At 48.3% G+C, this 27,855-nt stretch overlaps 2 protein-coding genes across 2 annotated transcripts in view; one reads left to right on the top strand and one right to left on the bottom strand.

Moving 5' to 3' along the window:
• LOC135900239 (uncharacterized) overlaps positions 1-27,522 on the bottom strand; it is a 73,626-nt gene extending 46,104 nt beyond the window's left edge. Inside the window, exon 1 of the mRNA XM_070532509.1 lies at positions 27,415-27,522. Within this exon, the coding sequence (XP_070388610.1) occupies positions 27,415-27,481 (67 nt within the window). The 5' untranslated portion in view covers positions 27,482-27,522. The remainder of the gene's footprint in view (positions 1-27,414) is intronic.
• Positions 383-6,333, top strand: LOC139055006 (adult-specific rigid cuticular protein 15.7-like). Its single transcript, XM_070532714.1, has 3 exons — positions 383-469; positions 3,831-3,974; positions 5,752-6,333. Exons 1-3 carry the CDS (start codon positions 458-460, stop codon positions 6,331-6,333), a joined length of 738 nt encoding a protein of 245 aa, XP_070388815.1. The 5' UTR covers positions 383-457.
• Positions 27,523-27,855: the final 333 nt, after the last annotated feature.

Here is a 27,855-nt window from a genome sequence, read left to right as displayed (position 1 = left end):
TTGTATTGGTAGCAATTCGTACGTTTGCTACAGCTTCTTCAAAAAAATCCAGATACTCGCTATGTTCAATTTTTTGAGGCCCTTGTTTCCTACCACCACTTAATATAATAAATGAATGATGGCGCATTTATGGTCCATACATCCGAATGTGTGTTTAGTTGTGTCCTAGACGCAGTGGCGTGTTTGGAAGAAGACGCAACTTTAAGTAAAAGCAAACTTGGAGCACCATGACGCACGACATTTCAGTTTTGCCAGATGCAAAAGCAAAGCGAACACTGCAATGGAGCCATGTGGGCTGCAACACTGTGTGGCAACAACTAGACAGGTGTCGCTGTGTCGAATATAAAAGCCCCCTGTGCGCAGGCAGAGACCAACAGAAGACAGTCGCATTCCCTTCTGCGTTGCAGGGTAGATTGTAGCTCTACGGACTACTTGCGGGATCTTCGCCACCGCCGCAATGTTCCTTAAGGTGAGGGTGTTTATGATAATATTTTCCGAACAAAGCAGAAGTCCGCTGCCGTATGCCTTCTCCGCCTCGATTCAATCGAGGTTCGGGAAAAAATAATGACAGATTTACTGTAACGGTGCATTACTACGGAGGTAACTTTTTTAGCAAATTTAGGCATTGACCTCCATCGGACAGAGGCAACTACTGAGTACGTGAGCTATAACAATCAGAAATCAATGCTGTCATAATCCTTACATGTATTTTCCTAACTAAAGGTATACGAACAGCTCACTTCCCAATAACGCCAAACAAAGCGAAATAATACGACCTTTAATGATGCAGCCCAGAATTAAGAACTTTAGCTGGAAGTTCACTACGAGAACAATACAGTTCACTTGCCTGAATTTACAGCTGCACTACCCTAGAGATTCCAGTTTTTCGCAAAAACCGCACTCCACTGTGCTTTTATTTTGCAGATAATCCTTGCAAGGCGCAAAATGCTTTCACCCCATCCTCTCTAGGTGCGGTTAAAATTTCAAGCAACAACATCAATTGATGATCATCATGATTTATTGCCATCTCCTTAGAAACGGGGCCGTGGCAAACGAACACCTAGCATGGTTGAGCTAATCACGTGTGCTGTACATGCTTTTCATTCTGGCATTTTCATTTGCATCTCTTTAAATCTTTTTCTCTTCCTCAAAACTCCCCTTCCGTGTACCTCTGCCTAGGACTATAACGAATTCGGTCATATCAATCTCTGCCTTCCGCTTTTTCCTGCAAATACGCTAAACGTATTTTTCTCATATCGACGGCTGACCGGTTGGTGCTTTCGTCCCCTTTAACTCCAAGCGCTTCTGGAAGATGTATTCGTCGCATACTGGTTTCACTGGGTAGTACATTGGCATTTCATGAGGATGTGTTGAGTGGTCTCCAGATTTATCCTGCAGCATAGAAATGCCTAATCTAGTAGCGAATGTTTGCTTCGGTATGTTTTTGTATGTTTTTCTCCATAGGCAACCACCTCGAGCCTCAAATTGCAAGGCGCTGTTCTTTCCATTATCTTACAGGTTTCTCTATTCCTATCTTCTCATTCTTGTAAATCTCCATGGTATTTATCGTTACCATTCTTTCCATCAAATTCGCTGTCCCTCTTTCTCTAACTTTTCTTCTGATTACTCCTGGCTGTCTATCTGCACTGTCAATTACCCTGTGCTTGGTGGCCAACATTCTTGACCTCTTCCTCCATTCTGAGTCCACGCTTTTCGGGTAAAGATGCTTGTGAACTTTATCTGCCCATTGATTTCGATCCATGTTCCTGAGTCTTCAAAATTAATTTTGATCTGCGTTTCTCTGAGTTCAAACGATGCTCAGCTCAACCCATGTCCCCCTACACTGCCTCATTTGTGGTTTTCAAGCACCTAAAACCAACGTGCCTACCGGTCTTGGGTAATTTCGAGCCCCGAGGAGATCTCCGATTTTAAGCGCAGACTTGCATTTGGGAACGTTAGCACTGGCACCATTACTCATTTCCATATTCCACACACCACCTCATACTTATTGTGCCCCGAAGTGCACGATGTTTTATAAATGCTAAATTTCGCTTCCCCGTTAGTTGATGTTCGCCTCGATGTCAGTGAGGGAAACTTGAAGATATTATGGATGTCGCGAAGTCACGTTACAGTAGGCAAGCCAGTGACGCTGATTGCAATGGGGTTAACTGTTTATTAAGATAGAATATGCAAGCGATAGAAAGGAAAGTATTTACACGGACATCACTACGAGTAACATGTTAGAATTTTGGTCTTCTTTCTCAGCCGAATCTCCACCGAATCCCCACCAACGGCCCCGCACGCACCTAAAAGCATTCCCAGCAACCCCCTCGCCCCATCGTTCGTCCAATCACACTGCGGTGCGCGCAGTGTGCACACAACGGGGCTCCAAGGTGACACTATCGGGAGTTCCAATACGTCCAGGTCGTTGCCACAAATCCCTTGCAGTGCAACGAGTCCCCTTTTGTCTCACAACCTCGCAAAAAAAACACACTTCCCGAAGAAAGCACTTCCGCGTTCTGTTCGGGCATCTGGACAGCTTGCGAATGTCTCGGCACAGTGCGGTTAAGCGACGAGGGGCTGACTTCAAGGCCAGGGCATTGCTTCCGCGAACCGGGTGGCGGAAGCCCGACACACAGTCACCCCTCCTACGCGCTCTTCGTAGACCGAGGGTCCCCCACCCACGATGCTATAAGTCGCCGCCGTCTTGGTGTCGAACCACTCGTCCCCTTTGACCACCCCGCGCGACAATTGCATGCAGCTGTCCGCACAAACAACGCCGACTTCACTCCTCCCCACCAAGAATGTCACGGGGATACTTGTTGTCAGCGTGACATTTTTATTATGTTGGTGCGTGATTGTGTAAGTCTTTCCTTCATTTATACAGGTGCAGAGGTATTTATATCGATTTACTATAGATAATACATGCTTTTAAATCGAAACCACGTAGTTACTCGTCTCCTAATTAAATATGATAATTCCCGAATTCTCTGGGCTAAGCTTAAGGTGGACATTTGTTGCTGTGTAGCTACATACATATATTCGCAAGTGTCGGTAAATCTATTTTATTTTGTTCCAGTAGCACTATATATCTCGTACGCATACATCGGTCCAGGCAGCTTCTGTTGCACCATTTGTCCATTACGCATGTAGGACTAGTCAAACCCAAATTCAATGCCTTCCAGTTGTTGTCTTTGTATGCCATTAACATAAAGGATAAACAAGCAAAAAGATAGTGGACAGCCTTGCTTATGTCATTGGTGAATTTCCACCACTTTGTTGCATTTTCCTGCTTCCCACAAAATTTTTACACAGTTCTCTCTAAATTGTGATATCACGATATCGTGATGTATAACTTCGTGCTTAGAAATATCCCATAAAAATTTCCAGTCTATGTTACGATAGGCTCCCCATATATCCGGAAGTGCCATCCATAAAGGTCCGTTTTGAGCCACTGTAATCTCTATGCACTGCGTTAGTACAAGCATACCCTCAAAGCGCCTGCTTAGCCTGATCCCATAATGTAGTTCTCCCACTACCTAATTTTTCTCCACCCACTTCAGCAGTTTTAAATCTATGGCTTGCATTGTCATTCTGTATACCACCGACGTTACTGTAACTGGCCTATGCGAGCATCTCTTATCCTTATTACCTTTGCCTTTAAGATGAGGTGTCGTCTTCAAATAATTTATCGCCGGAGGTCGACACCAATATGCGTTACGCAGTTTGCTGCGCTGATCGCCACACCAACTTAAGCAATTCTACGAATTTTGTACAGATTCATTCATAATGTCCTACATGAACTCCACTACTGTTTTCAATTATCCCAGGTGCAAGTGCTGTTCGTCTGCGTCGTCCTTCAAGCCTACGCCCTAGACCATCACCAGCCGAACCTGGCTGGATACACGGGTGTAGGCTTTGGAGGCTATGCTACTCCGTCGGCGCCCTACGGAAGATACAACGCCTATGCCTCTGTGAGCATCGAGGGTGTCTTTTATGCCGCTACGCTTTCTTGCACTTGAAGCCGCAGAGTTAAGGAGGCCATGATAGCTCACGTCACACTCGAGACTTTATGCACGCTCTTCTGCATTCTTCAGTGTAGTCCTCGGCATTACAGGAAACCGGCGCTGACACTTTGTAAGCAAACAGGAAAACCGTACGTCACGCGTAGTCCAAAGAACGAAGCAGGCTTCTAGCACATGCTGAAGTTTCGTGTCAGATCTCAAGCTTGTGCTCAAACTCAGCTTGAACGCTCATCTTACGGAAAGCTTAGAAACATCTTGCAAAGAGAACTTCACAATGATTGCGGCTCTTGAATGGGCCTAGCGTTCCAATCGAACATAGAAATAAACGTATTTCCCTCATCCACCCCGATGAATGAGATGAAGTGCCGGGAGTCTAGCGCTTATTGTACAAACGCTATAGTCAAGGATAGGTAAACGGGGTACCACAGACCTTCCATATATGTGGAGAGCTTTAAAGCCGGTCATAGCATCTGTGTTCCTGAAACTAACGAAACCTAGCTGTTCGATTCCAGAAGTCAGAAGACCACAAGAAGTTCGTTTTAAAAAGCGAAGCTTTCTTTTCCTACTCTGTAAATAACTGGGCACAATACAGTTCGGCTGATTTACAATGTTACGTTTAAAAAGGCTTGGTGTCCAGTTTGTATGGTGAACAGAAAAATGAATGAATTGCTGAAGAGTAAGCCTAAGAGGACTAATCTGCCCAATCAATGTGCCACTCAGATAGCAAAACCCGGTGGTATGCGGGAATCGCCGTGATACGTGTGACATATATGACTTCATGCATCGCTGTTACAAGGCGAACTTCAGAAACTCTTTATGCTTAGCCATTACCGCTTAGGCAGCCCAGCTCATTACCAGCACTAACCTTTATAATTACGGCGCTTTTTTATAAAGTTTTAGTTGGCTTGACAATCACATAAGAGCCTGGTGATTTCGCGGGAGCTCGTGAAAATGGCGTAAGCACATGTCAGAAGCACGCTGGAACAGCCGTAACAAGCATTTTCTGGGTATACCTGGTCTCCTTTGCATATGGGAGCACCCCTAGTGCTGCCGAGGAGCGCCAATGTGTTAGCCGCATGGCAACGGCATCTGCGCACGTAATACGCTTATCGGGTTGGCTGTCGATTTACTAATTCTGCGATAACAACGTCATGAACGCAGGTACTTTAGCATATCGCTTAGTTTCAGTACTACGTAAATAAGTACATAGTAAGTCAACTTGTATATCTCATGGTCCAGTGCTACCTTAAGTTTTTGTTTGTAGCCTTAACACTGTTTAGCATGCCTTTGCCATTATGACAGCAAGAGTCAAAAAAGCAAAGCTGTCAAGAGCTTGTTTGCCTACAATGTTTCCAATATTTTAGTTGCACACCATTCGACGTTTTGTTACAACAACGAAATACCCATTTAGCCTAAGTGCAAAGCAGTGAACGCGCTAGCAACATGGAATATTACACGAAGAGGCATAGCTGTTGTGGCAGCATGAAATGAAGTTAATGCAAGCTGACTAATTAAAAATGAGTTGTTGTTTTGAATGAATGGCCCGGCAATATACCCGCCCCCGCCTCACCCACATATACCGCACATCATAGAACATGGCATGATGATATACCGCAGATATATCTAAATAGGTACGGTATTTCACGATGACGGCGGCGAAAATTCGCCTGGAGTGTCCATAAAATTCCTATAGCAATTAAGATTTCGTTCTCACTATACCTTGCAGCCACCTCAGCCGTATAGCTTCGGCTACGACAATGTGGACGAGTACGGCAACCGGCAGTTCCGCAGTGAGCAAGGTGATTCCAGCAACGCCAAGACCGGCTCCTATGGATATCGAGACGCGAATGGTCTCTACCGCCGGGTGAACTACGTGGCCGATGCGAACGGCTTCCGTGTCACCGTGGACACCAACGAGCCGGGCACCGCGCCTGGTGGCAGCGCCGACGCGGTCTTCAACGCTGCGCCAGTCGTCCCTCCGGTTCCTTCGGGAGCTGCACAGATTGGTGCACCCACAGCCTTCGCTGCTAGGGCGGCATTGCCTTACAATGCTGGTGGCTACAGTGGGTACGGCAGATACGGATACAACCCCTACGCAGGCGCTGCTGGAGCCCGTGGTTACGCCCCTTACGGACGTCAAGGATACGTTGCCAGTGGTCCAGCACTTGGAGGATACGCTTACGGCGGCAGTGTTCCCTATGGCTACGGAGCTACCGGATATGCAGCGGATTACGCTCCGGGTGTCTATGGTGCTCCAGCTGGATACGGAGGTTGGCCTTCTAATCATCATGGATACCGCCGTCGTTAATGAAGTCTTTTGTCCTGTGTATGCAACACGTGCCTGAGAACCTAGACTTGTAGCATCGTAAAGTGTGTATGGTGGATGTTGTACAGTTGAAGCAAAGAGCGAATAAAAATTTTATGTGATACGCGAAACAAAGTATTTTTTACATATTTACTAGCCTGAAGGGTGTTATTTGCAGTATATCATTTCGGAAACGCCTCGAACACGCTGGAACCTTCGACGCTGCCACGTTGTAACAAGCGGTTGTACACATTTTGATGCGTTTCTTGCATTCCCCACCATTGGAGCATGGCGGCCACGGGAAGGTTGAACAAACGGCGTCACGTTTAGCAGGACAAAGCCATAGCAGTAGAGCTACCGAGTCGGTTGACTATAATTTTCAATGCCCGCTTGTGTAGACTCACAAAGCGAGACATGTGAGCATGACAAGTATTTCCCCAAGCAGTAATACAACATTCAATCAGTGTGTAGATGAAAGCGTGGTAAGGTGAGAGAAATGTATTGATGCTGAAAGCTGAACCAGTTTAATTGAAGTTCTTATGTCGACGGCTCGAAGTTCTCGAAGTTATGTCGAAGTTCTTATGTCGATGTTTCCTTAACCACTGCATCAATGCGAGCGTCAAATCTTAGATTGGAATCTAGACTGACTCCTAGGAACATCGCAAAACCTATTTGCTTAACGTCAACATTGCTTGTGCGTAATTTAGCCGTATGTACCGTATGTGTATTTTAGGAGTCGTAGATCTTTGAGGAGAATGAAAAGCTATAAAGTGAGACTTAGCAGGGTCTATGCCTATACAATATTTATGACGCCACTCTTCCAGCCAGCGTACAGTGTAGCTTAAGTTATCTAAATGTTCAGTAGGGGGTTTATGGCAAATGCTACAATGGGTGTATCATCGGCGTAAAGAAAACGTTTCCAATTATATAAATAAATGGGTAGATCATTATTAAATGTCACGAATATTTACATGCGTAATGGCTGTTATTTGCTGATATGTCATTTCAGAGCTGCCTGGACCGCGTAAGAACATTCGGAGCTGTCATGCAGGATAAGTTTGTTGTGCCCTTCTTGCAGCTTTATTGCTGTCCTTCACCTTCGGAACGCGAACCCCGTGACCGTGATCGAGCCAACGACCTCGTGTTCAGGAGTGCCACTGAGTAACTGAGCAACCACAGCGGTTTGTGCCAGATCATGTAACAGTCTTAGAAGATGTGCCTCATAATACTTAGTAAGTGAAGAAACTGGCAATCCAAGTATTAATGGTTGCGATATAGTCAATACCTGCCTCACACAAAAGCGGAAGCCCAGTAAGAAAGTGACCAAAATTACATACGTCGGCCCCAATTGTTTCTCGATAATGATAAAACGCAAGGCCTCTACAGCCTGGTCATAATGTTCCTACAGCGACCATCACCTGGGGATCTATTCGTATAGGAGATAAGAATCAATATGCGAATACTGTTTCACCTGAATTCCGAGCAATCAGAGACATAAGAATTTATGCAATATAGGGGAAAGCTTGCTTAACGCAATTTTAATGCATCCATTTATGATAACTTCAGCGCGTATGTTGCGATGCAGCAACAATGGCAGTGCTCCAGCCATATGCTCCAATCATCAACGCGGAGTTTACAACCGGGTCCACTATTTTGAGCTACCCGTCGTCAAAAACAGCAAGGACTTCAGTACCGCCCAGGTCTGCCATGCACTGCTATAAAGAAGAGTTTGTGATATTTACTGCCACGCTGTAGCGACGGCGAAAAACGCCGTACCAAGAATGTGAGTCCCGAAACTAACTGTTGATTAAGCGAATCTTTGCCTAGAAGAATAAGTGAGACTGAAAGAAGAACGATAGCAGCGTGCGCACTTGGTGGTTGTCGAAATTTGTGAATTGGAAGCAGACAACGCCAGAAAGATGGCACAGATGGCGACCCAATTCAACATTCCCTGACAATCATCAAGCGACCCTGAAGGCGTCCATCTCAACATCCAAATGAATACTTTCTGGCGCAGTACTGCAATATAACTGCTGTTGAATGAGATCAAGCACTACGTCACATTGTCTACACTATTGATGGCCCTTCAAAAATGCAGCGAGTGCTGCAGCACGGTCTTCGAAGGCAAGTATTTGGGGACAAGGGATGCAAATATAGTTGTTGCTGACAGCAAGGCGCCTTCTTAATGTTTCTTGTTAAGTTATCAATCAGAACTGTAGCACTCAATCTTTGATCACTGAACGGTTTGCATGACACGCAGCTCTAAACATTCTTTTTGTGCGCAAGACAGAGTTAACTGAGGCATGCACATTTCTCTAATCCTGCTCATAAGTTGTTGTTTTCTAAGACATTTAATGTTTAATATTACTTGCAGCTAACATTGATTTTGTAGATTAATGTCGCCCCATGGAATTATTGCCACAAACTAAGGAAACACTTATACTAACATGAAATTATATTGACAAACTTCATTCTCGAGTTGCGTTCGTTTCTTTTGTTATCGTTACTTATTGCGCTTGTAATTCTCAGGGTTACAGAAAAACAAGTCAACGCAAACTTCTTACAATGCTTTGAGTCTTTAAGGCGGAAATATTTGAAATGAAATTCTGTTGCCGGCAGTGGAAAAAAGAATCGCAGGAACCTATTAGTGACGAGCCCTTAGACATGACCACGCCATACGATAAATATGAGAGCCTACTCACCTGACAAGACATTCCAACTTGCTTTCCGGCGAGCCTGTTAAAGCAAATCTAGAGCAAATCTAGATCAAATCATGGGTGGCGCTGAAACTTGTCACAGATGTTTGTGGTGGACTGACGTCTTTTTCCAGGGCTCCGAGGCAGCGATGAAACCATAAAATTTTGTGCATGCTTTGAGTATGCCTATGTTTTCTTGATTTACAGATTTTTTAGCCTTTCCGCAGTAATTTGATAGTATTCTTGTTTTCTCATTGTTTATTTTTTCTTTCTTTTTCCGTGTGCGCGGGCGTGTTTCGTGCTTATTTGGTTTCACAGGATAGTCAGAGCTTCCGTTCGTGCCACGTGTTTCAACACGCGCAAGCGTGTGAGGCGTTAAGTCTTTATAGTGTCTGAATAGTAGTGTGGAACTGGCAAGATCGTGAGCTATCATTGGTTTTAATATATGTGTGTGTGTGTGTGTGTGTGTGTGTGTGTGTGAGTGTTTGTGTGTGTGTGTGTGTGTGTGTGCAGCGAGTGGTAAAAAAATTAAATTATGGGGTTTTACGAGCCAAACCCACTTTCTGATTATGAGGCACGCCGTAGTGGGGAAGTCCGTAAATTTCGACCCCCTGGGGTTCTTTAACGTGCACCTTAATTTAAGTACACGGGTATTTTCGCATTTCGCCCCCATCGAAATGCGGCAGCTGTGGCCGGGATTCGATCCCGCGACCTCGTGCTCAGCAGCCTAACACCATAGCCACTGAGCAACCATGGCGGGTGTGCGTGTGTGTGTGTGTGTGTGTGTGTGTGCGGTGCGGTGCGGTGCGGTGCGTGCGTGCGTGCGTGCGTGCACTAGTATCCGGAATATTGCTTTGACAGGACAGTGAGAGCGTGGCCGCATCCTTGAACATGTGCGAACGCGTGTCATACCTTAGGTATGTGCGGCATTTTAAGGAGTTAGTTTCTGTGCATATCGGCCTTTGCATGTAAGTACGCGCTCTGAAACCTTCTGTGTTTAAAGCTAAGTCCAACACATGACAAAAATGACAGTCAAGCATGGAGCGTTCTCGGGTGCCTCAAATTATACGTGAGCAAGGATAAGAATGGAGGTGAATACGAGTCAATCAGAAGATACAATGATGTCGATGCTAGAGTAAAGAAACTGGTTGGTTTCCAGGATGAGCTTGTGCAACAGTTCAAACAGCTCAAAAATGAGCTGTGTTTAACGTGATGCAAAGTACTGTCAAGCAGTATATCCTCATCACTAATCCGCATATGCGGGTTGTTGCCCATGAGCAACACCAATTTTGACGGGTAAAATTCTGTTGTGCAAATGACGGCAAGACCGGGTAGCGTCATCATAAACGTCTTAGCGGGGCAGCAGTGCAACGGTGCAGCGGCGGCGTAGACGTAGAGTATCCACCTCGCGTGCAAGAGAGCCGTGGTTCGAATTCCGGTGCCGCGTAATTTTCCGCCGCATTAAAAAAAATCCGCGTGTTGATAAAATTGCATTAACAGGCCTGCAGTGCGGCCTGATCCCGGTGACCAGAACAGGTAACGCCCTCCCTCACCAGAGCATATTTGGCCACCCTTGTGGAGTACTTGGCCACAACCTCATATATGAATACAACAATCAAACCCCGGCCCCTCAGTTCCCAGCGGCTGCGAAGCAACTGACCACGGTGGCGGTCAGACCTATGATGCAGCAGAGGTTGCTAAGAATACCTGGATCCGAACAGGCCACCATTGGAATCTGAAACTGGCAACGTTTAACGCTAGAACGCCATCTAGTGAGGGGAGTCCAGCAATGCTATTGGAGGAATTAGAGGGCAGCAAATGGGATATAATAGGGCTCAATGAAGTTAGGAGGACAAAAGAAGCAGTGCTTAAAAGCGGGCACATCCTGTCCTACAATTGAAGGTCGTACAGGTCTACGCCCTTACATCCAGTCATGATGACCAGGAAGTCGAAAGTTTCTATGAAGACGTCGAATTGGCAATGGGTAAAGTCAAAACGAAATACACTATACTGATTAGCGACCTCAATGCCATGGTAGGCAAGAATCAGGCTGGAGACAAGTCAGTGGGGGAATACGGTATAGGCTCTAGGAATAGCAGGGGAGAGTTATTAATAGAGCTAGCATTACTAATGTGGATTACTAATGTGGGTACCCACGATGATCATGGTAGAGAGAATGGTCTAGAGAAATTTGAAATCCCACAAGCAACGCCAGAAGAAGTAAAGGAAGGCTTGTGAGCTATGCAAAGAGGGTAGGCAGCTGGGGAGGATCAGTTAACCGCAGATTTGTGGAAGGATGGTGGGCCGAATGCTCTAGAAAACCTGGCCAACCTGTGTACGCAATGCCTGATGAACTCGAGCGTACCGGAATCTTGGAAGAACGCTAACATAATCCTAATCCATAAGAAAGGGGACGCCAAAGAATTGAAAATTTTTCAAGGAACAATCTCATCATCAGGAACACCTTACACTTCCGTCTACCAAAGGACCAGGCAGGATTCCGTAAAGGCTACTCAACAATAGACCATGTTAACACTATCAATCAGGTGATAGAGAAATGTGCGGAATATAACCAACCCTTATATATAGCTTTCATTGATTACGAGAAAGTGTTTGATTCATTCGAAACATCAGCAGTTATGGAGGGATTACGCAATCACAGTGTAGACGAGTCGTATATAAAAATACTGAAAGATATCCATACCGGCTGCACAGCCATCGTAGTCCTCCATAAAGAAAGCAACAAAATCCCAATAATGAAAGGCGTCAGGCAAGAAGATACGACCTCTCCAATGCTGTTCACGGCGTGTTTACAGGAGGTATTCAGAGGCCTGGATTTGGAAGAATTCGGGATTGGAAGAATTCGGCTGCTAACCACGAGGTCGCAGGGTCGGATCCCAGCTACGGCAGCCGTACTTCGATGGGTGTGAAATGAGAAAACACCCACGTACTTAAGGCGTACGTTAGAGAAGCAATTGTTGCCTCTTTTGCCGAACATCCAGTGGTACGCATTCCGTTACCCAAGTTGGCCAGACTTTCATTGTATAGCGTGACATGCATTCAAGGCGCAGCTAGCTAAAGCCGTGGCGCGAAAGACGTTCGTTGAAAAGCAGCGAGTGCGCAATGCATTTGTGGCGCACCGTTTCGGTCCGTCATGCGTGTCATCCATGGGCTATGTTGTCCAATTAGGAAATGCACATCAAATGACGCGTCTTCTCTGTGGAGTGCAATATCAAGAATCTGATGGCATGCTTACTCAATTGTATCGTCGAAATTTTGGTATTCTTAAGTAACTGGTCACTTGAAGTCGAAAATCAAGAAAGGGGCTGACAGATGGAATACCATACTGTGGTATAAAGTTTGTAAACAGGGATAACGTGCCTCAGAAAGGCTGGTCAACGTTTCGATAGGATGACCTATCTTCGTAAAAGGCGGCATCGTCATCCTCGGCATGTTAGTTTTAAAGGGTTAGTGCAGTGACGTCACGTGCGGGTGTTGTCGCTGGCGGCTGGTTTTAAAGGGAGAGACTTCAGAGGTAATGAGCGCTGTCGTCCGACATCTGCGAGCTTCGTTCCCAAGACGAGGGCAGAATATCGGAAGAGTGGGAACGCGGAAAGAAAAAAAATAAGCAGAGAAAAAAAACCATGGCGACATCAAGACAAAATAGAGAGCAAGAACAAGAAAAAAATTGAAGAAAGACGGGGCATGGGAGGGCGTTGCGGAGGCGAGAGGTTAGGGAGCGTTCAGGGGCGTCGTTGGCGGCATGTTTTGTGGCATTAGAAGAGCCGGTCGGGCGGTCAGTGCGCGAGTAACACAAAAGACAAAAAAAACATGAGTGGAAAGAGTGACTTCAGTAGCATAGCAGCAATACGTCGAGTAACTTTGAAGCAGTTAAGATGGCGACGAGGAGTCTGAGGTGCAATGCATGGGGTGACTGAAAGGCAGCGACATGGTCTTTCAAGGGGCATTGCCCTGGGCCCTCAACGTAGGTGTCGCTACGGCAGCATGCAGAAATGGCGATACCCTGGGTTGATCGCCGAGAAAGTCATATTGACTTCGGAATGTGTTGGTGGGGGTGTTTCAAAAAGTATATAAAAAGGAAAAGAGAGGGGGGGAACCGAAACCGGAATAACTAATGGGTGGGTGACGTGTGCAGAAACGGGCGGGTCAAGTGTACATGGGAGAAGGGGGTCATACAGTTGATATAAACGCAAAAACCTGAAAGAGTATATTAAATTGAGTAGTAGGCAGGAAAAAATTTTCGAATTGAAAGAGTAGGTGAGGTTAAGAATGAAGGTTACCTGGTGGCATGTTGTGTTTTGTGTCTTTGTTGATGATATGAGAATTTCAAATTTAAGTTACCGGTTTTAAAGATTCTAAGTTGCCACGTGCCAAATTAATTCCCGTCGAGTGTAGGCAATTAAACTTGTGTATTAGGTACGATTCTGTATATTTCCTTTCGCGAGGGGAACGGAAATTTGTTTATAGTATATAGGGCCTTGCTTTGTGAAATGTATGACCATGTTCATTAAAGTGGTTCGCTACTGCTTTGGGTAAATTGTGTTTTGTGTCCGCATGGTGACCGTTGAGTCTTGTATGAAATTGTTGTCCAGTCTCACCTATGTATTGTTTGCTACAAACGGCGCATTCTAGACAGTAGACTACGTTGCTTGATGTGCAGGTGAAGGCCGAAGTCACCTTGTGTGCATAATTCGACGTTTTACTTTTTACTGTACAACTTTACTTTTACTTTTTATTGCACCACTTGTTGCAATAATATGCAACTGCAATGCACAATGTGCCCGTATCAATGCTGCATGGCGCGCATCTCGCGTCGCATGTCTCCTCGCGTGCAAGGACGCGTGTGTGGGGAGTGTTTTCGCAGTGGCAAGCAAGTGCGGACGTGACCCGCCGTGGTTGCTCAGTGGCTATGGTGTTAGGCTGCTGAGCACGAGGTCGCGGGATTGAATCCCGGCCGCGGTGGCCGCATTTCGATGGGGGCGAAATGCGAAAACACCCGTGTGCTTAGATTTAGGTGCACGTTAAAGAACCCCAGGTGGTCGAAGTTTCCGGAGTCCTCCGCTACAGCGTGCCTTATAATCAGAATGTGGTTTTGGCACGTAAAACCCCATAATAAAAAAAGCGTGGACACGGTAGAGTAGCTGACTTCCGCGCAGAGAGCCCTCCTTTAGTTTGCGTGGGACTGGGTGTTTACTTGTTTTTCTCATTCCCATACAACCTGCGCAGCGACAGCTTCCGACTACAGAGCAAAGGCACCCCGCAGGGTTCGGTCATATCGCCGTTGCTCTTCAACGTCGCAATGATCAAACTACCCAGCCTCCTTGACGCGATACCAGACGTAAGACACGCTTTCTATGCAGATGATATCACGTTATGGACAAGGGCCTCAAACACTGGAACACAAGAAACACGCCTACAGGAAGCAGCAGATACCGTCGAGAGCTACTTGCACAAATGCGGCCTCTGCTGTGCTCCCGAGAAGTCCGAACACCTCGTCCTCAAGTCAAGAACGAGAGGCAGACCACCCGGCTACGATGAACCCGATCCTAACGTCACCCTCAATGGAACGCCCATTCCAAAAGTGGAAACCCTACGAGTCCTAGGGTTACACATACACAAAGACGGGTCCGGGGCGGCCACCCTCCCTCGACTACAGCGAACGCTATCACAGCTCACGCATCTCGTCAGGAGAGTTGCAAGCCATAGAAGCGGACTTAAAGAACAGGACACGCTACGCGTGATGCAAGCACTCCTCACCAGTCGAATAACATACGGCACGCCCTACCTCGCGCTGAAGAATGTAGAGGTAGAAATTAACATTGAAATACGGAAAGCCGCCAAAATCGCCCTGGGCCTACCATCTACGGCTTCGACTACGAGGCTTCTCAAGATGGGCTGTCAAGAATGGCGGGCTGCGAAACAAGATTGCCACACAGTTACGACAGGGCGACACGACGCGCACCTCTCCCTCTCCGTCGCTGCAGCTGGGAGGCGTTCAAAGAAGCGGCCTTTGCGCTGGAATCCGCCGCCTTCCACCCGCCCCATCGACATTGTGACGGGACTAGTTCGGCGTGTGTGAACAATGATTCCGGAGTTCCCCAACGCGGAGCTGATTTGACACGCATGGACAAGCTGCCGTGGGGACAACGTATTTTGGTGCGTCTCACGCTTCGGCACCCCCGCCAACGCCGTCGTCGGGCATCAGAGCGCGGTTGCCTTTGTGTACGTAAACTGATCTGCAGAGCGGCGGCGAGTTGGTGATGAGTAAACGAACAGTCGCCGCGTCGTAGGACCGGCGGATCGAGTGTATAAAAACTGTGGTTGTGCGAATGCTGAGGACACTTCTCTTGAGCAGTCATGTTAGACTGAGGCACTTCTATCATGCAGTCCTGTTGGACTAATACTCTTTTTCTCAAGCAGTCATGTTAGACTGATTTAGTTTCTGTAAATAAACCCTTTTCCTCGTTCTCGATGAGAAACAGTTCTTCACTTCATCAACGATCTCAGCGTAAATGAGTTGGACTACGGCATGGGCCAGCTACCTTGGAATTCATGCCGTACTCCAATCTTGGCAAAGGACCACGGACGATGGGATTGAGCCCCCAATCCTGACAACTGGCTGACAGCGGTGAGATGGACTTTGCGACATGGCGCTGTATCTGCGGTGAGTGCTTGGTTTTTGCTTTGACTCTCTAGGCTTCATTTTGTGGTTGTTCTGTTTAGAACAGTAGGGAAGCTAGATTGTTGTGTGTTAGCTAGGTTGTGTTTTCCTAGCTAGATTTAGAGAGCAGAATCAAGGCAGTAAAGCAGCAGTCATGGAATTAAGGACACTGCTGAGAGACGAGTTGTTGATTGTTGGTGAGGAACTGGGCCTAGATGTACGTAAGGAAATGCTAAAATCAGAATTATTCCATATCATTTCCGAACAGGCCAGTGAGGAAGAAGTTGAACTGGGGTTTGAACTTCTGAAAAAGAGAGAAGAACGAGAGAGAAAAGAAAGGGAGGAACGCGATAAAGAAAGGGAGGAACGCGATAAAGATCGCGAGTTAAGAAAAATGCAACTTGAACTTGAAAGCAAACATTTGGAGTTGTCTCAAGGAAGTGAAGGCGCTCTGGGACGATCAAGTGAGGCAGAATCATACCGCATGGACAGGCTATTAAAGCCATTTGAGGTCGGGACCGACATAGGCTTGTTCCTAAGCAATTTTGAAAGGACTTGCGAAAAGATGAACTTCGGCCCGAGTACATGGCCACAGCGGTTGCTGTCTACGTTGCCGTGTGAGGCAGCGGAAGTAATCGCCAGATTGAGTGCGCAGGATGCATATGATTATGCAAAAGTTAAGGCTAGTCTCCTGAAGAAATACCGCTGAGTGCGCAGGATGCATATGATTATGCAAAAGTTAAGGCTAGTCTCCTGAAGAAATACCGCCTTTCAGCCGAAGCTTTCCGGCAGTGGTTTAGGAGCACAGGCAAGAAAGATAGCGAGGGCTATCCGGAGTTTGCATATAGCTTAAAGGCCAACCTAGTCGAGTGGCTTAAAAGCGCGGAAGCGTACGACAGCAGAGACATGATCATTGAATGCATGTGTCTAGAGCAGTTTTACAAAACCATCCCCCAAGCTGTGAAACTGTGGGTGCAAGACAGAGGTAATGTAAACACTGTGGAAAGGGCGGCTGAATTAGCCGAAGAGTACGCAACCCGTAGAAAGTTGAACGCCGAGGAGGGAAACTGGGACGGTCGAAATGGACCGCGGAAACCATTTCCGTTCAAAAAGGGTGCGCAAACTAGACGATCAGAGCCTGTAGACATGGCGGAAAAGCCCGCAGAAAAGAGCGAGGAGAAACTTAACGGAGAAACCGCACAAAAAGAACAGAAAAGAAAATTCGAATCTGTTAGACCAATTCGCTGTTACAAATGCCACAAACTGGGACATATAGCTGTAAACTGCGAGAAGTCTAGCGTAGTTTTTTCCTACGTGGAGGAAAAAGATGAGAATATGGAACTTTTAAGTCCGTATCTCCACAACCTGCAAGTTAATGGAAAACCATGCCGAGTGCTAAGAGACAGTGCCGCCACGCTGGACATTGTCAATCCGTCTTACGTGATGGTAGATGACTTCACCGGAGAAGTAGCATGGATAAAACAGGTTGTAGAAGAACACAGCGTGTGTCTGCCCATGGCCAAAGTCAAAATCAGTGGACCATTCGGGGAGCTAGAGACTGAGGATGCAGTTTCCAAATTTTTGTCACTGCAGTATCCCTACCTCTTTTCGAATCGTTCGAATCAGTTACTGCGTGACAGAGGGCTCAAACTGGGAGAGGGCATAGTACAGGCATTGACCCGAGGCCAAGCTCGTAAGATCGCAGCGCTTTCGGCTGAAAATGCTCAAGCTCCTCCAGCGGAAGCAGAAAAGGGAATAACTTCAATACCCGAATCCGAGCTAGGCCCGAGGGACAAAAGAACAGTTGAGGAGAGCCTGCCAGCTGACCAGCTCAATGAGAGCGTAGCACTAGAGTGTCAGAGTTCTAGCCTGCAGGAAGAGAAAGCAGACGCGCTCACTAGAGAGACAGGGTCGTTATTATCACCGGCCTCAAAGAACTTTGATCAACTCTTACGCGTGGATAGAGAGTCCCTGGCAGCTGAGCAAAAGAATGATGAGAGCTTAGCTAGATTACGTGACACAGCTAAAGAAGGCATTGCTAGGCGCAACGTAACGATACATGAGAGAGGAGGATTGTTGTATCGGCATTACAGAGATCGAAAGGGTAGGATTTTAGATCAGTTAGTCATACCTACTAAGTATAGGGAGGACCTTTTGAGTCTTTGTCATGGAAAAGGGTGGTCCGGCCACCTAGGGATAAACAAATCAAAGGAGAGATTGCTTATGGAATACTACTGGCCTGGCTGTTTCAAAGATGTAGAAAACTTTGTAAGATCATGCGACGCCTGCCAGCGTTCTGGTAAACCAGGAGAGACTTGGAAAGCTCCACTGAAGGTAGTGCCCTTAATAACAGAGCCTTTCAGACGACTTGTAATAGACACGGTAGGGCCTCTTCCAAAAACAAAATCAGGCTACAGGTACTTGTTTACCATGCTGTGTCCGGCTACCAAGTTTCCAGAAGCAATCCCTTTGAAAGAGCTCAGCTCCACCGAAGTAGTAGACGCGCTTTTGACAGTGTTTGCACGAGTTGGGTTTCCAGCCGAAATTCAGGCAGATCAAGGGTCAGTATTCACGAGCGCACTGACTTCCACATTCTTGCAAAAGTGCGGGGTAAAGTTAATACACAGTTCTGTCTATCACCCTCAGTCAAACAGTGTAGAGAGGTGGCATTCGGTGCTTAAGCGAGTTTTGCGTGCGCTCTGTTACGAGCACAAGGAGGACTGGGAGAACTGTCTGCCGGCAACTTTGTTTGCTTTGCGAACGGTTCCACATGAAGCAACAGGGTTCTCACCAGCAGAACTAGTGTATGGGAGGACACTCCGTTCTCCACTGAGAATGTTAAGAGAGATGTGGGAGGAAAGAGGGGAGAGTCCAACCGTGGTTGAATACGTGCTAAATTTATTGGAACGGCTAAGCGCAACCCAGAAATTAGTCGGAAAGAACATGGCAATAGCTCAAATGAACGCCAAATTCTATTACGACAAGAATGCGAGGCTTCGTACGTTTAAAGTCGACTTAACGATGAAAGCGGAAAAGTGTAGGTTTGGTTGTTCGCAGGTTACTTATCTGGGCCATGTTGTCGGTCAGGGCATGAGACGGCCGGCTGAGCTGAAAATAGCGACGATTGGAGATTTTTCTCAGCCGCGCACGAAAACGGACCTTCGTTCATTTTTGGGACTTGTGGGGTACTATCAACGGTACATTCCGAATTACTCGCAATTGGCAAGTCCATTAACAGACGCCCTCCGAAAGGGAGCACCGAGTAACGTACACTGTGATAAGGACAAGGAGAACGCTTTCCAAAGTTTGAAAGCGCTATTGGTTTCTCGCCCTGTGCTTCGCGCGCCAGACTACACAAAGGAATTCATAGTTCAATGCGACGCAAGCGACAGAGGTATGGGCGTGGTACTTAGTCAGGTCGGCGACGATAACGAGGAGCATCCTATCCTCTACGCCAGCCGTAAACTAAATGTAAGAGAAGAAGCCTACAGCGCTTCAGAGAAGGAATGCGCTTGTTTGGTTTGGGCCGCCCAGAAGTTGTCGTGTTACTTGTACGGAGCGAAGTTCATCTTCGAGACCGACCACTGTCCTCTGACGTGGCTCAATCAAATGTCACACAAAAACGGCCGCTTGCTCCGATGGAGCCTCAATCTCCAAGAGTACAACTTCTCCGTTAGATATAAGAAGGGAAAGTTGCATAGCAATGCGGATGATTTGAGCAGGCTAATTTGAATTCTGCGTTTGAGGGTCCCGCCTAAATTTTGGGGTTACTAGTGTTAGCTTTTCTTTAGGCGAAGAAAATCCCCTCTCATTCAGCAGAATTCCCTCCATTAATTGCTGAATTTGTCAGCAGGAATTTGCTTCAGAAATTGGCATAGTGAAATGTAGCATTTTTTTTTGTTTCTGCACTTATGTTGTTGTTGTTTTTTTGAAGCCTAGCGAGTCTAAAGTGAGAGCCAATGCACGTCATCTCGGCGCAGAGCCGTGTTGTGGGGTTCCTTTTGCAGTTGCCTGTCCTTGTTGGATGTTTTGGGGCGGTGACATCAATGCACAAGTGGTCGCTGCGAGCCAAGACATCAATCCCCCCCCCCCCCCCCTGACCAGCAGCAGTTCTCTTCCTGCCTAGCGGTTGTCAGCGCTAGACAGTCGAGACTTTCCGGGCCATGGAGGCGCTGTCAAGAATGGCGGGCTGCGAAACAAGATTGCCACACAGTTACGACAGGACGACACGACGCGCACCTCTCCCTCTCCGTCGCTGCAGCTGGGAGGCGTTCAAAGAAGCGGCCTTTGCGCTGGAATCCGCCGCCTTCCACCCGCCCCATCGACATTGTGACGGGACTAGTTCGGCGTGTGTGAACAATGATTCCGGAGTTCCCCAACGCGGAGCTGATTTGACACGCATGGACAAGCTGCCGTGGGGACAACGTATTTTGGTGCGTCTCACGCTTCGGCACCCCCGCCAACGCCGTCGTCGTGCATCAGAGCGCGGTTGCCTTTGTGTACGTAAACTGATCTGCAGAGCGGCGGCGAGTTGGTGATGAGTAAACGAACAGTCGCCGCGTCGTAGGACCGGCGGATCGAGTGTATAAAAACTGTGGTTGTGCGAATGCTGAGGACACTTCTCTTGAGCAGTCATGTTAGACTGAGTCACTTCTCTCATGCAGTCCTGTTGGACTAATACTCTTTTTCTCAAGCAGTCATGTTAAACTGATTTAGTTTCTGTAAATAAACCCTTTTCCTCGTTCTCGATGAGAAACAGTTCTTCACTTCATCAACGATCTCAGCGTAAATAAGTTGGACTACGGCATGGGCCAGCTACCTTCGAATTCATGCCGTACTCCAATCTTGGCAAAGGACCACGGACGATGGGATTGAGCCCCCAATCCTGACAGGGCGTACACAACACCTGGCAAGAGCTAGCTGAAGCTCACAAAGCCAGTCAATTAGAATGACTGAAGCTCACGCCCACCGGAAGATCAGTGCTGCAACGGCTGAGCTACGGCGAAACCTTTATAGCCACCACGGACCGAAAAGAACAAATTCCTGCAAACCTCCGCGAATCCCTGTGCATAGCCCCAATTCCACGCAACATGCACCCCACGTACCACAAGGAAAGAAGACAAGCCCGAGTGGATGCTCTACGGCGAAGACACAGGCAAGATCCGGACGCCAGATACACCGACGCAGCCAAATACCCGCAAAGAAACGCTTACGCCCTGAGCGTCGTAGATTCTCAGGGCAGAGAGCTAGCGTCTGCCCCAGTCCATCCACAAGACCCCGAGACTGCAGAAGAGACAGCGATCGCCCTAGCGACTACCACGTGCATGGACGCAGCTGTCATCTTCTCCGATTCTCAAGCAGCCGTCAGAAACTACGCTAAGGGTCGCGTATCAACACAAGCACTGAAGCTATTGGAGCACCGAAGTATTCCGATCCCCTACACCTGCGTGACATGGGTTCCTGGGCACGAGGGGCTGGAGGGGAACGAAGCGGCACACGCCGCGGCCCGAGGCCACACCTGCCGGGCCAACCCTTCCTACTCTCGAGACGCCCGGTCTGCGCCAGCGGAGGCAGAGACCATACCCATCACGTATTCAGGGATCCTTCAACATCACAGGCTGGAACGCAGGGTGTACCCACCACCTCACCCAAAGCTCAACAAAGAAGAAAGTACTACACTCAGAAGACTGCGAACTAATACTTATATCCACGGAATCATCATGCATAGACTGTACCCAACGCTACAAGGATACCACTGCCCAATGTGCGGTGTACCGGACACCTTAGCGCACCTGATCATCGAATGTCCATGGCATCTAGACAAAGACGCATTGCCTTCATCGAGAGACTGTTGCAACGCCAGACAAAGCGATGACCTCATGGAAACGTGGGAGGCCAAGCTAGACTCCAAGGACCTGGAACAACAAGGACGTCTCGTTGCCAGGGCCAAGGAAGCAGCGAAGGCCAGAGGGTTCCTGGAATGAGGAGACCTCCCACCGAGAGTTGAACCAGGGCTTACCCCGGAATACTGTTTCCAAAATAAAAGTTTATTCTTCCTCCTCCAATGGCAATTGCTACGGCAGACAACAGGAACAGCGAGAAACATCGCCAACCGAAATGGTTATTGAATTGAGCCCATAACAGTTTACGAAAAAAGAAGGAGCATGTGCTTGCTGCGGATGCGTCCGCGCCGGCTCCTGCTTTCTTGCCAATTTAAATGTGCCTTTTGCTCAGTTTTGTGCATTTTCTACTCGGAATCGCATTCTTGAAGTTCTTTTCCACCTAGGAGGACCACATTTCGGCAAGTGCGTGACTTCTTTACGAGTGATTTCATCTCTCACCGCCCCTCCACGGGGTCTAAGCCTAACGAAGAGTACGGCCGCCGCCATTAACGCCCGTCTCGATTCCGACTAAGCCACCACCGACCTCAGACCTCCCCGCCCACACCCCGATTGCGGGGTCCTCCAGCGATTACAACAAACGAGCCTTCCACCCAAGAACGACCTTAGAGCGATGGCATATGAAGTCAATGGCCAAGAAATGAGCCCGGACGACTTCACCGCAGACGCCGGCTGGACTATCGTGGCGCCGCGCCGGTGAGTAATCAAGACTGCGTTGAGCCAGCCCAACCTCGCTAACCTCCAGCGTAAGGGAGGAAAAACGAACGCACCGTCTCAACAGCGAGAAACTCCGTGATGTAAAGCATGCAGGATACCCGCGCTGCCCCAAGACGACATCAAGATCGTGATTTGCATGCGTGGCGGAATCAACATAGCCAAGGTAGGCCAACTTACGGTTACCAAAGCAATTTGCATGGCTGCTTGCATCGAACCTAACGAGCGAAGCGAGGACACGATATGCCCTAATTTGAGGCGAAACATCATGGTGGTCAGCACACCGTCCGAAGCGAACGCAGCGAAATACCTCAGGATCCGCAACATTTCCATAGGAGAGCAAACGTTTCAAACCACTGCATATAGGACGGCGCCGCACGAAACGTGCAAAGGCGCTATAAGAGAGGTTCCGCTCGAGGAGACGCAGGACTCCATAAACCGCAAGATCGTCAACCCACGGAACCCGCTCGCACTGGCGGGAAAGAGTATCAAGGAAACTGGCACGGTCATCATCGCCTTCGACGGCTTTCGAGTCCCGAACTATGCCAGATACGACAACGCCCTGATCAAGTGTTCTCTTTACCGCAAGCAGATGGCCATGTGCCATGTGTGCGCCAGACTTGGCCATCGTGCCAACGTATGCCCTTCGCTCGACGACGCCATTTGCAAAGGCTGTGGACTAGCTAACCCTAAAGCAGACCATGTGTGCACCACGATCAAATGTGCGCTCTGCGAGGGAAATCACGTCACGGCCAGCAAGGAATGCACGAACCGCTTCCAACTTCCCTACGTCGTCCGAAGAAGACGAGTTGAAAGAAGAATCGCAGCAAACGCAAGCAAAAGCACCAAGAGATCAGTACCAATCACCCCGAGCCAGCAAGACTTCCCGCCGCTCAAGAACGGCGACAGTAGCGCCATCAACGACAACGTGGACGCCAACGCAGATGCTCACTTGTCCGGCGAGCGGGGGCGCTCGAGATTGAGGAATCGCCATCACCCGTCGTCACGGTCCGGAAGGCGCTCCAGGAACCCGAGCCAGAGATCCACGTCAAGAATACGATTCCCCCCAGCCCACGAGTTGGCGTTGATGAGTGGTTGACGTGGGCCCAATGAGCTCAGAAGCAGCAACAACAGAAGCGACAAGAACAGCAGCAGCAACAGCAGGGCGCCAACCAGGTGAATCCGACGGCACGGCCAGAGCAAGTAGAAATAGCAAATACGATTAAAGGACTAGATTACGAAAACAAAGAGTTAAGGCAAAGAATCACACAACTTATCGAGGAAATCGGACAACTCAAAATGCCACCACCCTCCGACTCTAATCAAACCGAAACCACATCAGAACCCATGGTAGTGGAGGTACTAGTCGCGGAATCCACGCGCAATCCGCATAAGAGAAAAACCGTGACAAACACACATCCCTCGGACATGGACAGGGACAATAAGGAAATCAAGGAACTGCTCGGTGGCCTTTCAACTACCAGCGCGTCACTGAAGGAAGGGCAAGATAAACTTGCGACGACTGTAGGAACCCTCAAGGAAGGTTACGACAGGCTAACGCTACAAATCAACCACATGATGGAGACGGCCAACAGCCACGGGACAAAACTGAACGCGCTAGAAATGGCAAACCACCCGTCTGTGGTGTCACAGCTACTATCACCAAACTACCTCGGGCGTTGTCGCTCGATGAAAATATCGTCTTCCCGTTCAATGAATATGACTGGATGTGCCTATAAGAAAGGGCAACAAGGCCTGTTATGGCAAGCTTAGCCACATTTCAATAATAACAAGAAAGTTCACTGCCCTTGCATATAAGCTTACTAAAAGGCATGACCTTATTTTCATTGATGTGGTGCGCAATTGAGTTCATTTTTGACAGACTCTTCTACTGCTGCAGTTTGAAATCTAGCATTTTACATTCTTGTATGCATGTAAAAGTTCCTGTTAGACCGCAGTTATTAGTTTATTAGACCAACACTTTCTTTTTTGTACGACAGACGAGTGGTAACACGGAATTAGAGCGACGTTTCATTTTGATACTTTATTTCTCCAATGAAACTATTGAAGCGGTAAACGCATTTGTATCTGTCATGCAGTAGCAAGATGTACACATTACGCTTGTAACCCCCAGAGGAAGGGTGATTTAGCTGTTCAGATGACATAACTCTGAAACGCCAACTCATATTAGTAAATGCACAGGCATGTCCAAAATAATAAGCGAATACGAAGCGCGCCTGCAATTGTAATTTCACACAGCAGCCGTTATATTCGATGTCCATGCATAACTCACTGCTTGACAATTCACTGAAACCGTAGACATAAGCGACCTTTTGGAATCGCACCATGCTCGAAAACCGCAACAGGAGACATAAAATCAGACATATAATCAAATCATCTCCATACATGAGCAAAATCAGTTCAGTCTTAGGGCTAAAAACCCGTGAGAGCAATTTAGTGCGCGACGGCGACGAGCGACAAAACGGGCCGTCGCTTGAACAGATCGCTCGGTTCTGGAAATTTGGAAATCGTCGCTCGTCTCCCGGAAGTGCTATGAGCGACTAGCCAATAGCGCGAAGCCGGAACTGGATGTAAATCGCTCAAATACTACCGATCGTCGCACGGAACGAGCAAACGATTGAATTTCGATACGTGCAAGGACAAGAACCTACTGCAAGACCTTCGGAAATATTTGATGCTACGTGTTACAGTAAAATACATCAACTTAAATTATTAAGTGCGCGTCAAGCTAGTTTCGACTCGTATTTTCAACCCTCATACCGGCAACACAGGGAAGACGTCGCTCAATATCGTCGCTCGCACGGAGTACTACTTGTAGGCGACGAACGAACGCCACAGCCACTTTCATGCCATCGCTTGTCGCTGTCACGCGCGAGATCGCTTATATGGGGCTTATACTTCCTTGAGTATAAAACATGAATTCCTCATGCGCTTTCAGTAAGTTCAAGATAACGTGCCCAACTGACCTCTTGCAGCATTCAGCTGAATGCCTGCGGCAAAGTTCCTAACTAGCACTGGCGCTGCATGTAACTTCAGTGGTCGCGATTACCTATTGGCGAAAAACAGTGTCAAGCGCTGCTTATTTATAACGAAAGCAAGCCGCCAGCGAAATGACGCCTTAAGTTATGTGACTCCTTATTTCAACAGCGTCCCGTACACAGTAGACTGCAAAAGTGAATACATTCAAACACACAAAACGCTCGCTAAGCACGCTCCGCATAGGCTCGGAATCATGGGCTGGTGAACAAACAATTTTAAGCGTCCTCTCGCCTGACGTCTTAGTGAACATACCATGGTTCTGGCAGCGTTTTCGATTTTCAAAGCTCTTCTGCATAGCGGCAAGTGATAAAATCACCTGCAGTTATTGCGCCGCCTGGCTTTTTCGATTGACATCGAGAGACACAGTGAGCTTGCCTAGCCCGTTGTCAATGGGCGTCTTGCGCTGGAGCTTGAGGTATAGTAGCGGCGCCTGGTAGCGGCGCGGGAAACGACATCTGGGTCGTACCAGGTGGGGTCGTATTGAGCCCTGGCTGTGGCGAAGCACGTTTCTAGGCCGAGTTTTGCGTTGATTCGCACATTTTTCTGCCCTGTTGCGAGTGCGAAAATGCTCGTCACTTCTCACAGACCATGCCGACCACGCTGCGAGCTCGCCACAGCCTATAGTTTAACGAAAACGGACTCTCCGTGTGCCGTGGTACGTAATGCTGAGAGCAGAAGGAATCGGTGACGCCGATCCGGAGAGACCTAGCCCAGCCTCGAAAAGGCGTCACCGTCATTACTTCTGCGTCGTGGGCTGCCATGAACAAGAAGGCCTGAATCCCAACATCAGATTCTACTGTTTTCCTTCAAGGCCTCACGAAGTGGAGCGACGGGCGCGCTGCATAGCTGCAGTTCGTCGCGCTGGGTAAGCGAAGCTTCGCGCCATGCTGACTGCTTCGCCTGTCTTGAAGCTTGCTTGATAATCTGCGTTCTAAATTTCGGTCTTTTGCACCTACAGTCCCGACAGCAGACCGACACAGCAGCAGGCATGGCTGGTAATTCACGATTCGAAACCCGGCCACAGCGACAATTAACAATTCGACCGATGCGAAGTGGTGAAGTGACCAGGTGTGTGCAAATGATCACAAATGGCCGGGCTGATTCGGTGACAATTCACTACCCCACTACGAGCAGCACAGGTTAGAGAGTTCAATGTGCTCATACTTCACCTCAAGCCAGCATGTTGAGGCAGCGCAGCAAGGTAGTATTGATTACAGCAGATCGATATTCGAGCGCTGTCATTAAAAGCTACGTCAAGCGAGCAGCGCACGAGCTCGCGCTACAGCGCGATTCGCACGTACGTGCGAGCTCATATGCATTGCATCAGTTATTACCAGTTACTAAAAGGGACAGATGGCCGCTACTACAACGCAGACACAGCTACTTGTATAACGGCATGCAGTCAATAAAGATTACAGGAGGCCCGCCGTTTCGCGGCATGTCGAAAGACCGCTGCCGTCGCGGCGCGTACGATCGTGCGCTCGAGCAGTTCGTACATGGCGGCGCGTACCGCGTCGTGCGCTCGAGCAGTTCCGTACACATGATGTCTGCTTATCGCTGCTGTGGATTCATTTATAGCAAACATTTCCGCGCGTTCGTGCGCCTGAATCTAGCAGCGTGCAAACCTTACCTGAAGTTCCACTTCGTACGCGACTCCCTTCACTTGCGATTGACACCGCGCTAAAACTTCGCCGCTCAATTCTTGAACGGCGTACACGCATTCGGCACTGCATAATTTCTTGCCTTTACGCAGCGTGCCACACCTGAAAAAATCTTCGGCGCCCGATATTCGCTGCAGGCCGTGCTACAACCCAACCGAAAGTGGCGGGTACATATTGTAAACGTGCTTTCCGAAGCAGACGACCAAGCTTGGTACGACCCACTTTAGGACAGAGGGCGCTTTTTAGCACCTTTTTCGCAGTGCCCCCTGGGCAATGCAAGAGCGCCATCGCGTCGGCTAAGCGCCGCGACGACTTCCTGGCGATAGAATGTCATATAGGCGGAATGTGCACGTAAGTTAGAATTCACTTACCGTGGAGGCTTTTTGTTATATCCCACGAATGACGAACGACTGTCGTGTTTTCGCAGCGACGCGACATGGCTGACACACGATCTCCCTTCGTTGTCACTCGCTGGACGGATCAGCTTTCTCCGGTGCTGTGTTGTTCTGCGATGTTGAGCGCGCACGCGGTGGAGCAACTCCGAGTAAAAAAGTAAAGCGCTCGCTCCGCGTTCTATTGCACTGTGGCCAGTGGCGTAGCTAGGTCGTCTGGCACCCGGGGCCCATAGGTCTTCTATCATCCCCTCTCCCCCGGCTGTAGTCGAAGAAGGCGAGGATATCGACAATTTCCGGGTGTCTTCAGACGTATATGACAACCCCACCCCCCCTCTGGCCCCTTGCACCCGGGGCCCACGGCCCCCCGGCCCCCCCCCCCCCTGTTGCTACGCCACTGACTGTGGCTGCCTGTTATCT

This window comes from Dermacentor albipictus, chromosome 1 (genome assembly GCF_038994185.2).
Source record: "Dermacentor albipictus isolate Rhodes 1998 colony chromosome 1, USDA_Dalb.pri_finalv2, whole genome shotgun sequence".
Classification (NCBI taxonomy): Eukaryota; Metazoa; Arthropoda; class Arachnida; order Ixodida; family Ixodidae; genus Dermacentor; species Dermacentor albipictus.
Note: the sequence above shows the minus strand (reverse complement) of the source record. Positions and strands in the feature narration are given on the sequence as shown.

Bases quoted from the DNA above. Each gene is read 5' to 3' on its own strand.
- LOC139055006 (XM_070532714.1), top strand. The intron at 3,975-5,751 runs GTGAGCATCGAG...TATACCTTGCAG, and splicing joins GATACAACGCCTATGCCTCT to CCACCTCAGCCGTATAGCTT.